The sequence below is a fragment of the Triticum dicoccoides genome, chromosome 6B, assembly GCF_002162155.2.
Source record: "Triticum dicoccoides isolate Atlit2015 ecotype Zavitan chromosome 6B, WEW_v2.0, whole genome shotgun sequence".
NCBI lineage: Eukaryota > Viridiplantae > Streptophyta > Magnoliopsida > Poales > Poaceae > Triticum > Triticum dicoccoides.
Genome location: NC_041391.1, coordinates 680,417,139 through 680,431,620, shown reverse-complemented (window position 1 = coordinate 680,431,620; position 14,482 = coordinate 680,417,139). Strand labels below are relative to the sequence as shown.

General features: G+C 44.2%; 1 protein-coding gene and 1 pseudogene across 1 annotated transcript; both read left to right on the top strand.

Annotated features, from left to right (window-relative positions):
- LOC119321482 overlaps positions 1 to 1,177 on the top strand; it is an 18,029-nt pseudogene extending 16,852 nt beyond the window's left edge.
- Positions 1,178 to 8,629: 7,452 nt separating this feature from the next.
- Positions 8,630 to 12,441, top strand: LOC119321481 (peroxidase 2-like). Its single transcript, XM_037595142.1, has 2 exons — positions 8,630 to 8,803; positions 11,677 to 12,441. Exons 1-2 carry the CDS (start codon positions 8,630 to 8,632, stop codon positions 12,439 to 12,441), a joined length of 939 nt encoding a protein of 312 aa, XP_037451039.1.
- The last annotated feature ends 2,041 nt before the right edge of the window (positions 12,442 to 14,482 follow it).

The following is a 14,482-nucleotide window of genomic DNA, read 5'->3' as shown; positions in this document are numbered from 1 at the left end:
TACACCCCGACTACACCTAGTCCTCCGCCACCATACACCCCGACCACACCTAGCCCTCCACCGCCCACCCCGGCTACCCCTAGTCCTCCGCCCCCATACACCCCGAGCACACCTAGCCCTCCACCGCCCACCCCTAGCCCACCCACCAAAGGACTAGTGGTTGGCTACTACCAGCAGTCATGCCCTCGCGTGGAAGATATCGTGAGGGAAGTTGTGCGTGATGCCAGCGCCGGTATCATGGCTAGACTCATCCGTCTCTTCTTCCACGACTGGTTCGTTAGGGTAAGACTTTTTAACATTAAAACCAACACATACATAAATGCTTATTGTGTCATGAAATATATGTAGGCTGATGTGCATGTGGTGTTTAATTGTTTATTTGTAGGGTTGCGATGCCTCTGTGCTTCTCGATCAAGTGGATCCCAACAGCCCACCAGAGAAGTTGGGTGTCCTGAACCTGAGCCTGCGTGGCTTCAAGGTAATTGATGCTGCCAAGGCTAGAATCGAGAAGGAATGTGGGAGTGATGTTGTCTCATGCGCTGATCTCCTGGCCTTCGCTGGGCGTGATGCCACCTACTTCCTCAGCAACAAGAACGTCTACTTCAACATGCCAGCTGGCCGTTACGATGGACTTATATCCTACATGAATGAGACAGTCCCCAACCTGCCACCACCCTTCGGCACCGTGGACCAGCTCAAGGCCAACTTCGCCTCCAAGGGGCTGACTGCCGACGAGATGGTTACCCTCTCCGGTGCACACACCATCGGAATCTCCCATTGCTCGTCCTTCAACTCATCCTTCTCCGACCGCCTTACCCCAAGCACCTGCGACATGGACCCTATGCTAATGAGTTCTCTCTGGGAGCAATGCAAGTCAGACAATGGAACTGATAACACGGTGGTGCAGGACATCAAGACCCCTAACAAGGTTGACAACAAGTACTACAAGAATGTGCTTAGCCACGAGGTGCTCTTCGATTCGGATGCCGCACTTATGAAGGCAGATGATACAAGTGCAGCGGTGCGTGCCAATGCCAAGGACAACGGTGTGTGGTAGGAGAAGTTCAAGGCAGCCATGGTAAGGTTGGGTGCTATCGAAGTCAAGACCAGGGCCAATTTTCTCGATCGTGCCCCTGTTGAGATTAGGAGGAATTGTCGCGTTGTCAACTCACACTAAACTTGTTGATCTTATCACATCATTGCAGTTTTTCAACCGGCTGAGATTGAGAACAACCTCGTGCTTTCTAGGGTTTCCATTGGTGTTTATTTTGATTACCTTTGTAATGTTGTTTTAAAATTAATTTTCCCACTTGTTGTATTTGTTATTTCATTTTATTGCGTTGTGGCATTTCGTTTTTCAACTTCCCCTTATGAAAGTTGTTTGAACAACAATTTGCTCCTGTAATTCTTTGTTACTTATAGTGACGTCATAATTCTCTTGGTGTGTTCCTAGATGTCTCTGTTGTGTCAAAGGAAAACTATTATTTGCTCAACCTAAAAAATTACTTATTTAAGCAATTCTTTGCTTATTTATTCGGAATTGCTCTCACTAAATTGTTGATTCTTGCTAACTAATTTGTCTCCACATTCCAACATGCTAGCACAATATGCAACCATGCATGGAAAAAGCCCACCACAATATGCAACCATCTATTTAAACAAGCTTTTCATACTATTATGCTAATTATCTTCAATTACTCTTTTACAACTATATAACAATAAAGTACCATAAATCATATGTGTTTTTAGTTTCATTTCTCATGGTATTAATCTACATATTCGTGTTCCACAAACCAATTTGCAATGAAGTAAATTGCAACCAATTCCTGCATTAATGCATGGGGTAGTATCTCGTATAACTAAGTAGGTGATCTCCACTAATCTATTTCTCTCAAGAAACAAATATGCCACATCGGCACAGATGCCATGTCAACATGCAAATGTGTATGAGAAAAGCCTCAGCCAATTTCCATCCTATTATGCTACGTACCGCTTTTCAGAAGAAACACTACTGCTACTTTCTAGTATTTGTAGCGCTTTACCAGATAAAGCGCTACTGCTAACTTAGTATAGCAGTAGCGCTGGCATTCCAGCGCTACTGCTAACAGTTAGCGGTAGCGCCTTAGTGGTAGCGCTTGTACAAGCACTACTGCTAGCTACAAAACAAGCGCTACTACTAGGGTTTTTCCTAGTAGTGTACCTATATTCAGTAAGTATTTTACGACAATGAAGTGATCAAATACAATAAACTATAGTTTTAGTTCTCATATTATTAATCAAGATATTCATGTTTCATATAGTCAAATATCATTGAAACAAATTAAAACCAATTCTATAAGTAACGTGTGTCGGATCCCAGACCGGAAGACACACGCGTACACGGTGGAAAAGAGAACAAGTTGTGCCAGGCTCCGGCGATGGAGGGGCGATGACAGCGGCGCGCCTTCGGCTTGCTTCGGTGCTTGTAGTCGTCGCTAGGTGGTTTACGAATCTGGATGTAATTTTTATTTCTGGTATTCATTGTACTGCCATGATTGAAGATAAATAGATTGAAAGTTTTTCTGCAAAAAAGAAAAGAAAAGAGAACACATGGAGGCACACACGAGAGATTGTTTTTTGGTGCCGTTCAACTTCCTTCGGCTTTTCTCCTTATCTCTCTTTACACGTTGACAGAACTCAAACGTAAAACCAGCTTCTAACGGGTAAGTCGGCCGTGCGATCCCATGTCGACCCGATTGTCGTGGTGTTGCCATCACGCGCACATGTAATCGTGCCATCCCACGATCCGTTTGCGATGGCCTAGCTATGTAACAGAAAGACTAACTATACTACGCCAAGTTGTGAACAGACTCACGCTGCATGGACCTATTATTCAGATAGGAACCAATGACCACGTGCATGCACACGTCCATCCCCGTGTATACACTCGTACAGTTTTTTTTATGGAAAAACAAACATGCACTACACACTACATACCTGCTAATGCAACAAGATTATCCAACAGCGTGTGGGGCATCATCTAGTTCGTTTTGAATTTCAGTAACTTTTTAGTGGTGTTTTGGTTACTATGTGTGAAGTTTTATATACATATTGTGAAGTCGCAGCCACTTTTCTTTATTTTTAGTTTGACATGTGTTACATTTGCACTATTTTATTTCTTTGACTGGACTTTATTTCTCTATAATTGCACTTATTTTGTTTTGCACATATGGCTGAAAAACCTGGAATTTGCAGCCACATGCACTCTACCCACTACGGGGTGGGAGAGGGAAACTAGACCGTGAGGGATGGGGCTGCTATTTCCAACATGGTACACTAAGGGCCTGTTCTTTCGGCGGCTTAAAAACTAAGCCGCCACCTCCATCCGTTGGTGCCTCTAAAGCCTAATGTAGTTATGGGGAATCCTCAAAGAATGAGAGAAGATTGAAAAGGGACGGTTTATTTTTTTTATGTTACTGAAAGAACTGAGCCTAAGACGGGAGAGGTGAGCCTAAATCTCGCATCCGTGCTACTATGGTTCGACGGTCTGGTGAACAAGAAACTGATGCAGGGCCTTTACGGCTACATTGTAATGAGGGCGATCGGCTGGACAAGAACCAGTGTACGTGAGGAAACGCAGACAGACTATCGACAAGGGCAGTGTCATGGCATGACGACCAAGGACAGTGGTGCAGCAGCCTCTCTATCTTTTCTAAGTGTCTACGCATGTGGTCGCGAGTGATGGCTAGACCTGGCCTCATTCTGACCAAATTATCCTTACAGAAGTAGAAGTAAAATACACCAAAACAGAATACATAGAACACCGACACAATGAACGGTTGTATATACACTATTTTTGCTTTGATTCTATATACACATATTGACATATAGATTATCAAACAGATTTGACAGTGTAACTAATAAAGAAAAGGCAATGCAACAAAAATGTTTTAGGCAAAGAATATTCCAAGGACCGATTCTTGGGCTAATCCTACACAACCATCTTCAATAATCAACCTTGCAGTACGCGATACAGTATCAAAACATCTCATGCTCATTCCCCGGTTAGTCTGAGTTCTTTTATTTCATTTTGAGTCCCACTTGCTAAATTAATTGTCCTTTTGAAACAGGGAACCTATTCTATGGAATTGTGCAGAAAGTTTTGATTATGATTTCTCGTGCCTCAGCCTTTGCTATCTTAGAGCATCCACGGTACCAAAAACATTTGTTGTGTTTTTACCACCATATGGCCTTTATGTGTGTGCGCTACTTCAGTTTGTACACCACTTTAGGTCATTTTTGAAAGGAGCAAGACAGGAGCTAATTTCACTAAGATAGGAAAGGGGGGAAAATACAGAGTCGATTGGATTACAAGGAAAACTAAGCCGAAAACCAACGAACAAACAGGAAAAAAACACAACCACTGATGTCAATCCAAACAGACCTCCACCACCTACCACTTTAGGTTATCATACGTATTATTATACTTATTATTACACTTTTCTGTGATGGTGAGATCAGAAGGAAATTCGGCGTCGTCAACTCGTACTAAACCTATTGACCCATTCACATCATCGCAAGTTTTTAAGCACTTGTGATTGAGAATAAGCTCACGACTTTTTCGTGTGTCCATTGATGTTTATTTTGATTACCTCTAGTAATGTTGTTACTAAATTTGATTGTCCCTCTTGTTGAATTTATTCTTTCGTTTTGTTGCATCGTGGCATTTTGATTTTCAACCTTTCGTCTTATGGAAGTTGTTTGTACAACAATATGGAGATCCTATAAATCTTTTATTATTGATATTGACATCATAATTATCTTGATGTGCTCAAACATGTCTCGGTTGCATCCAAGGAGAATTATTGTGTGCTCAACTTAATGAATTTAATTATTTAGGGGCTTCTTAGCTTATCAAATTCAGAATTGGTAAAATGTAGGTGTCTGATCACATCCTATATTACTAAATACTCTATATGTTTTGAAATAATTAGTGTTTTAGTATTTTGAAGGGGAACGTACTGCACAATTAAAAATTTGCCGTGGACGATCACACCGAGGAACATTATGAAAAGAGGTGGGTAACGATCACTCTCACCAAGTAGAACACAGCGGAGATGACGCAGATTGTTAGTGAAGCAGGACGATTCTCGCAGCTAGGTTATACCTCCTAGCTGCGAGAATTTCTCGATGATGTGTAGCATCGAAGTAGACGATACCTCTGAGGTAGCCATGCATCCTGTACTAAAGGTATAGCCGCACTCTGTGAGCCAGCACAGAAAACTGCCAAGAGAAGTAGAGAGTAAAAGATGCGCGCTGGGCAACACTTAGGCAGGAGGAAGGGGGCGCTGGAGGCTTGGTGCGCCTTTTTGGCGCATAATTGGCTGCATATTCTGGAACTTGCAGCCACCTGCACTCTACAAATTGCAGGGTGGGAAAAGGAAATGAGACCATGAGTGATAGAGCTGCTATTGCTCAGGCCGACAACATCATACACTAGGGGTCAATTCTTTTGGCACTTTAAAAAAATAAGCCGTCCCCTCCCAGCTTCTGGGGTCCGATAGTCGGGTTTCCAAGAAGCTGGTGAGGACTTTACGGGCAAGAACTAGTGTACGTGAGGAAGCACCGACATACTATCGACAAGGGCAGTGTCACGTCATGACAACCAAGGGTAGTGATGCTTCATCCTCTCTGTACTTTCTAAATGTATATGCATGGGGTTGCGAGTGGTGGCCAGACCTGACCTAATTCCAACCAAATTACCCTTACATAAGTAGAAATAAAATACACCAAAACAGAATGCCTACAACACCCACACGGCAGACATATATACACCATTACTTTTACATCAAGTCTATGAGTTTGCAATTTTTCGTCGGTAGCTTACCAAGCTGGTCGCTTGATAATATATTTGTGAGTTCAACCAATAAAGAAAAGAAAATGCAACAGAAATGCCTTAGGCAAAGAATGCAATGGCCGATTCTTGGGCCAAATCCTATATAATCATCTTCAATTAATAATCGCCCTCGCAATACATGATGCAATATTAAAACACGTCGTACCCATTTCCCAGTTGGTCTGAGCTTTTTTATTTTATTATTAGTTTCATTTGCTAATTTAATTGTCTTTTTTAGAAACAGGGAACCTATTTTTATGATATTGTATAGAAAGTTTTTATTACGATTGTTATCTCTTGTGCTACAACCTTTGCCATCTTAGAGCATCAACGTGGCCAAAAAACAGTTATATGTTTTATACCGCCATTTAGCCTTTATGTGCGTGTATGCTATTTCAGTCTTACAACCACTTCAGGTTATTTTTTAGATGAGCAAGACAGGAGCTCTGTCAATTTAGTTAAGGCCAAAATACAGAGTTAAACGGGTTATAAGGGAAAATAGGCTGAAGCTAACGAACAAACAGGAAAAAGAAAGAAAACAACCACCGACGCCAACCTAAACAGATCACCACCACCTACCACTTTAGGTTATTATAGTTCTTGTTTGTTAATCTTGACTCCGGGACGAGATGACACAGGTGCCAGAGTCTAATCTAACCTTAACCTTTAGACATGAAATCTAAATCCTCGGGCAGTTCGTGTCGTCCCATTGACCCGGCCCTGCGTCGTCCGCCTGGGCGACACGGGTGGCGACTAGGGTTTCCCCCACGCCGCCACCGCCTTCCGCCGCTCTCCCCTCGCCCCAACCTGAGGATCTCGCCGGGCTTTATCCCGCGGACGCCCGGGAAGGTGGCGGCGATGCCTCTGACGCTCCGCTCCTGGCGGAGGTTTCTGGATCTGCAGTGCGGCCCTACTTGGCGAGGCAATGACGTCCTTCTCGGCTGGAGCCGGTTGCGGGTGATTCTGGCCGGCTTGCTCAACCACACGGGTGATGAGCCGCTGGCGGGGGTTGGCTACGACGCGGAGTTCCCCCTCCTTGCCGGATCTGAGGTCTGGCTTCCTCCTCTTTGACTCCCTCTGCACCGCCGTTTCCAGTTTCTAGTGTTACACGCGCCGGATCTCGAGCTGGTGTGTGCTCGGTGGTGAGGTCTTGGAATGCGGGAAACCGTTGGTCGGCCTGTCCAGCCCGGCAGCGGCGACGCCCTTGGCGCCGTTCTTCCTCCTTGGAGGTGTCGCCGAGGTCCTCCCTTCCCCACCCTCGTTCCCCCCTCCCGGGTGAAAGCCCAAAATCGGCCTAGGATTGGGCGGAAACGACACGTCTCGTGTCGTGCTCATCCTTGGAGGTGCCGCCGGGAGGGATCGTGTTCGGGTGAGGTGGTCCAAAGGTCTGAGCTTTGGGCGGCTCTAGTTGTCTGGAGGTGGTGGTTCCGTCGGGATTTGCTTGGCTGGCATTGTCTCCGTTCCCCTCATGGGTGGAGTCCGCTGGTTGCGGCGTGTTTGTCACAAGGCTGGTGGTGCGGCGCCTTCGATCGGGCGGTATGGGATAGGGTTCCCCTTCCCAGCAATAGCAACACGTCCCGACGGTGGGCTCCCAGTTCTCTTCTTCAATGGCCGACGGGCCTTGCTCCTCAACATTTTGCAGTCTTCCTGATGTCCTTGCTGGCCTTTCTTCAGTAGCTGCTCCCGGTGGCTTTCCTGCAGCTTACTGGTGTCCTAAGTTGCGGCAATATGGTGGATGTTGTGTGCTCATTGGCCATGGGGTTGTGCTCTGCGGTTACTCCAGGTCTCGAGGTCGGCACCTCTTCTGCTCTAGGGTGAGCGCTTCTCAGGTCCGCTGGTTCGACACCTTTCGATCCAAGGCGAGAGGGAAGGGTCCCTCTGCGGCGTGAGAGGAGGAAGATGCTTAGGTCTCTTCATCCTAGGCGTTGGCCCAGTTCATGCCCACACTCTGTTTTAGCAGGTCCTCATCCTGCTTGCTGGTCGCTACCCTTGGTACCAGTTTGTTGCGGTCTTCGGCTAGTGCAAGCATTGGGCTTTGTTTTATTTTCTTTCGTGCTTGTGTGCTTCGTTGAGTTGTGAGCTTCCTAGAATGCTCCCTTGTCTCGTTGGGCCGATGTGGTTTGTAATTCCTGGCCGGTTGATGGCTTTGTTAATTCAAAACCGGGCTCTTCGCGAGTCTTTGTTCTAAAAAAATAATCTAAATCCTCTAAAGTAGTCGGGGGTACAACCTCCTTCTCAAAAATAAATAAAAAAGTCAATGTGTGTATGGAGTGCCTATGTGTAGCATTTTCCTTTGGCGACGAGGATCTATACACATATTGACATGTAAAGTATCGAACAGATTTGAGATTTTCAAAAAGAAAAATGCACCAGAAGTGCCTTGGGCAAAGAATGTTCCAGGGACCGTTTCTAGGGTCAAATCCTACGTGCAAATTATCTTCAATAATTACCCTCGCAATACACGATGCAATATCAGAAGATGTCGTGTCCATTGTTGATCATTGGCTTGTCGTCCGGTTCAGTGGCAGTTGAACAGCAGCTGCTCAACTAACACACGGCCGGAATGTCAACTTATTAAGGTGTAGCGCCATAGTGCTCCTCATGTTTAGTACCCAAGTGGAAACATTCCTCGCACGATTGTTCCCCGGGCACTGCGTGCTTTCTGAATCGATCTCTCCATCCCATTGCTCCTCCTTCTCCTCGTCCTTCTCCAAACGCCTCAACGCAAGCACCTCCGACATTGACACCGCACTAATGAGCCCTCTCAGGGAGCAATGCAAGTCAGACACAGGAAATGACAACACGGTGGTGCAGGACATCAAGACCCCTAACAAGGTCGACAACAAGTACTACAAGAATGTGCTTAGCCACGAGGTGCTCTTCGATTCAGATGCTACACTAATGGTGGCAGATGATACAAGTGCAGCGGTGTGTGCCAATGCCAAAGACAACGGTGTGTGAGAGGAAAAGTTCAAGGCAGCGATGGTAAGGATGGGGGCTATCGAGGTCAAGACCAGTGCCAATGGTGAGATCAGGAGAAAATGTGGCGTCGTCAACTCATATTAAACCTATTGACCCATTCGCATCGTCGCAAGTTTTTAACCGCTTGAGGTTGAGAATAAGCTCACGACTTTCGCGTGTGTACATTGATGTTTATTTTGATTACCTCTAATGTTGTTTTTAGATTTGATTTTCCCTCTGGTTGTATTATTCTATCTTTTTATTGCATTGTGGCAATTTTTGTAACCTTTCCTTCTATGAAAGTTGCTTGTACAACAATATGGAGCACCTATATTTTTTAATTACTGATATTGGCAGGATAATTCTCTTGTTGTGGTCATATATGTCTCGGTTCAGTCCAAGGAGCGATTCTGTGATTTTAACTATTTTGGAGGCTTCTTAGCTTATTAAATTCAGATTTTCTTAAGTAGAGACAAAGAACTATAAATTTTTTTATTGAAGATCGACTAAAAAAACCCTCCCCCTTGCTTCGCTCTGTGAGCGACCGAGGGGCCAATCCCTAGCCGTCCAGGCCGCATTCCCCTCGCTCCTTCCTCTCCACCACCGGTCTGTGTGGCCAGGCAAAGCCTGGTCGATGTAGGTGGTGGCGGGGTTGTTTCTTCTCCCCGCTCGGTGGGGATCGACGTGGGCCGGCAAACTTGAGTTGTCGCACAACGCTGGTCTGGGGCGCGTTGACACTTGGGCAGGCTTAGCGGCGGGGCCGTGGTGACTCGTACGTTGCACGGAGGGGTGGACATGTCGGGGGCTTCGACTTGTGGCAGCAGCCGGCTGGGGCTCTGCCCAGTTCTGATCCATCACGGTCAAGGTGATGAAGGGGCACGAAAAAAAGATTGAAAAGGTGCAGCTCGAGGAAGAGGAGAAAGAGGAGGATGGCCCGAGGGTTTAAACTCCCCCCCCCCCCTCACAGAGGTCCGCCTTTTATACAAGAGCTATGTGTGAAGTTGTGGCGTCGCGACCTAGCTACGAGGCATTAATTCCGCCGTTTCCTATGTGGTATGCATGGGAATCAAGGGGGCGGTTTATTAATTACTATATCGAGGCGCACGATCACTTTTTAGATAAGACGTGAAAAAGGTGGCCCCCTGACCCACTTACATACATTATGTTGACTACCAAGACATGGCCATCTCATAGCCACGTGGGCTGACGGATGGGATCGGTCTGTGCTGTCAGAGCCAGGATGGGCCATCATGACAAGCTACTCGCGGGAATGATTCATGGTTAAGAAATGACTACGCGGGAAGATTTTCAACATCTATATCGGCACAAAAGTGTGTGGGTCGCGCTAACTGCCACACGTGTGGCACGAAGGGAGACGCACCACACGTCTCTAATGTAAACAGATTGCCACGTCATCGCATGCATGCATGCAGGAATCTTTTTGGATTTTCAGTTTTTAAAATGTTTTATCTCTTAAACAAAAAATCCGATTGAAAATACGTTTTCACCATTAAATCCCTCATGATGAGATCTTCGAAACTAGATCCCATGTTGATATGTTTTGATGAAACTTTTTTGGATTAAAAGTTGCCATGTCTATTGCATATGAATTGCCATGATGTTTACACTGAAGTTGCCATGATATGTTTCAGCTATTTTCTTCTACATTTAAAAGTAAATTTTGACATTTATAAAACGGGGAATTAAGAAACTAGACTTGCCATGAACCATAAACTAAAATTGCCATGATACATGCACGTAAAATTGCCATGGTTCATACAAAAAATAATTTTCATGGTCAAAGTACTGGAGTTGCCATCATCAAAATACTAAAATTGCCATGATCTACAAACTAAAATTGCCACATGGCAACTTTAGTTTAAGCCCTATGGCAACTGCAGTGTAAACATCGTGGCAACTTCTGGCAAAAAAAAATCGTCGAAACATATCAACATGGGGTCTAGTTTTGAAGATCTCGTCGAGACGGATTTAATGGTGAAAACAGATTTTTAGTTCGCTTTTTCATTTAGGAAATACAACATTTTTAAGCCGAAAATCAAAAAAAATCTGCTGATGTCATCTATTCATACGTGGCAAAATGAGTGGTGATGGAGGCGTGTGGGCGATGTGCAAACGCCCACACGTGTGGGCGTTAACATTTCCGAAGTGTAAAGGGCTTGGCGGAAACCGAGGTGCGCCTAAAAACTCCTCAGTTACAATTAGACGATCAAGAAATTGGATACGGGAGGACTAGTTACAATTAGACGATCAAGAAATTGGATATGGGAGGACTAGTTGAACCAGTTTTCAACACTAACGACCGACGAATGAAGAATAGCTCAGAAAAACCGAGGAGCATCTCGGACTTGCAGACCGCTTCAATGGCTGCCGATGGTGGCCTGGCTAGGGGATCTCTCACCACGTCATTTTTCGGCCAGTTGGGCCAGGTCGAGGACCCCCATATCAATTCACCAGTGGGCCACATCGAGGCCGCCCATGGCATATGAAAGGAAGGTTCCTAAAGACTTGACGTATACTCCAAGACATTAGAAGTCGTCTATAACACGTTCGCCTTGTGAGTAACCAACTAGGATGTAACCCTACATCCCAGTACCTATATAAACCGAGGGCTGGGGCTCATACACGACACACAACGATCTCGTAGTAGATCACCTGTACTCTGCATTCCGTCCCAAATTAATACAAACACATCCATGACATAGGGTTTTATCTCCTAGCATAACCCGAACCTGGCTAAGAACTTGTGCCCCTATTACCATCATGTCGAGACACTTAGCTCAGCACACCCTATCCCTACCGGATTTCACTCTGTCACCAAGGCTAGAATCAAGAAGGAGTACGGGATCAACATCATCTCATGCGTCGATGTCATGGCCTTCGCTGGGCGTGATGCCACCTACTTCCTCAAGTACAAGATTGTCTTCTTCGGCACACCAGTAGGCCATTATGATGGACTTGTTTCCTTCATGAATCTGACACTCTCCAACTTGCCCCCTCCCTTCGCATCACTGACCAGCTCCAAATTTGCCTCCAAGAGGCTGATTGCCGACGAGATGGTCACCCTCTCTAGTGCACAGGCCATTGGAATGTCCCATTCCTCCTCCTTCTCCTCATCCTTCTTCGACTACCTCAACGCAAGCACCTCTAACATGGACCCCACACTAATGAGCTCCCTCCTGGAGCAATGCAGGCCAGACATAGGAAGTGACAACATGGTGGTGCAGGATGTCAAGACCCCTAACAAGGTCGATAACAAGTACTACAATAATATGTTTAGCCATGATGTGCTCTTCATGTTGGATTCCATGCTCATGACATTAGATGATACAAGTGTGGCATTGCGTGCCAATGCCAACGACAATGGTGTGTGGGAGGAGAAGTTCAAGGCAGCGATGGTAAGGATGGGTGCTATCGAAGTCAAGACCAGTGCCAATGGTGAGATCAGGAAAAATGTGGCGCCGTCAACTCATACTAATCCTACTGACCCGTTCAGTTCATCGCAAGTTTTTAACTACTTGAGATTGAGAATAAGCTCACAACTTCCTCATGTGCCCATTGATGTTAATTTTGATTACCTCGTGTAATGTTGTTTTCAAATATGATTTTCTCTTTCTATTGCACTGTGGCTTTTTGTTTTTCAGCCTCCCCTTTGAAATTTGTTTGTACAACAATATGGAGATCCTATAATTCTTTAATTGCTGATATTGATATCATAATTATATTATTTTGTTCCTACAGAATTTTGCTGTATACAAGGTAAATTGTTATTCTTTTGGGTTAACCAATTAGATCATTTTGAATTTTTAGTGAGTTTTTTGTTATTTGTTTTCTTAGTATCTTAAATGGTCATTCTCCAAGGAAAGTTATTACAGCATACCTTCTACTTTGCTGCCCATTCGGCCGTAGTGACAAAGTCACAAAAAGCCCAATAGATTCTCAGGGGCAGATGAGAAGTTGAACTCAGAAATGATCTTTAGAGCTCGAGCGACATGGAGACCATTATAGAGGCCCTGAGTTTGCCTCATTATCCTTCCCCCAAGCGAGCTGGCGAGATGAATTTAGTTGGTACTCCATGTATCGTTTGGTTTTTATACAAACTAGAGGATATCCAACCATATGACATAGTATGTGGTAAGCAATCCAAGCAATTCAAAAAAAAGAACTAGAGGATATTCCACATGTCATTGTGGGAATATATTTTAATATATTTCAATAAGATTTGGTTTTGTGGGAGATGAATATTAAGAGTAATAATATGAGAAGTAAACAAAAAAGCCATTCTCCCTCCATTCCAAAATATAGTGCGCACGTGCTTTCCGGGGTCCAACTTTGACCATAAATTTAACCAATGAGACCGACTGCGGCGAGAGACAAAACTATATAATTGAAAACTTCTTTTGAATATGAATTCACTGGTATAACTTTTGCTCCCATCGCAGTCGGTCTCGTTGGTTAAATTTATTGTCAAAGTTGAAGCATGTGAATAGAGGAAGCACTATATTTTGGAATGGAGGGAATACGTTTTATTGTATTTTAATTAATGTACAGTTGTACAAAAAATGTATTAATATAAATAGCATAATAAATTCAAAATTTGCATGCATGTTTGCATGTTGAGATGAGTTTTTTTCAAACGCATGATTGCATGTTGCAGTGGAACTTTTCCCGTGCATGTTGCGTACTTACATGACATGCTTGCATATTTAGACAAATAGCTTAGTGGAGGCGAGCTATTTAGATATACTAGAAGATAGTGGGTGGACCCGCCACTTGGCCCATCAGAGCTAAAAAAAAACACTTAAATAGGTTCAATAGAGGTGCTGACATAAGCCACATTGTTGCTTGGTGCTGAAATTTTCATTGATGCCTTCTTGCATTGGAGATTCTGAGGAACAAGCTGCTAATGCTTATTGGTCATTGCTATTAACATTCATACATCATATTAATTGTACATTTTAACCTAAAACTAAACATAAACCTAATAATTGCACAAATTGATATACCAAAATTCCTTTCAACATGAAAACCACAAAATTAGCTACATACATCTTTTGTGGCTTTGACAAGATTATACCGGTATCTCATGAGTAAGTGTTGTTTGTAATTAAGAGCACACCATCTTCACTATGCAGAAATCTCCAATGTTCAGCACTTGTTTGCTATGTCTAAAAGAATAATTTGTTTGAAAAAGCAATTGAGGGTGTTTATTCTCTAAACAAACTATTTCCTCTCAATCAGCTAGGCTATCAAAATGATATTCCATCGTTGACAAATCATCTAGGCAATTAAATTAGTTTTCCTGTCAATCAACTAGGTAATCAAATTAATTCTCCAAACAAGGTTTGGGGACGTATCATACTTTTCAAATCACCGAAGTAAATCATGCAACTATTACATGTGACCATGCGAACGAACCTATGGTTAGAAGAACAGTAGTATCCCCAGCCTACCAGCACTACCAGGGAAAAGCCTAGTAGTAGCGCGCGTTAAATAGCTAGTAGTAGCGCGGGCACCCACGCTACTACTACGGCGCTACAGCTAACTTGTAGTAGTAGCGTGGGTGCGCCCTACTACTACGTGTGTTAGTAGTAGCGTGGGTGCGACCCGCGCTACTACTATTAATTT

What these genes read in the sequence shown, in the direction of transcription:
- LOC119321481 (XM_037595142.1), top strand. Translation starts at nt 8,630, where the DNA reads ATGAGCCCTCTCAGGGAGCAATGCAAGTCAGACACAGGAAATGACAAC. An exon ending in CAGATGATACAAGTGCAGCG is followed by an intron (nt 8,804 to 11,676) that starts GTGTGTGCCAAT and finishes TCTGTCACCAAG; the next exon opens with GCTAGAATCAAGAAGGAGTA.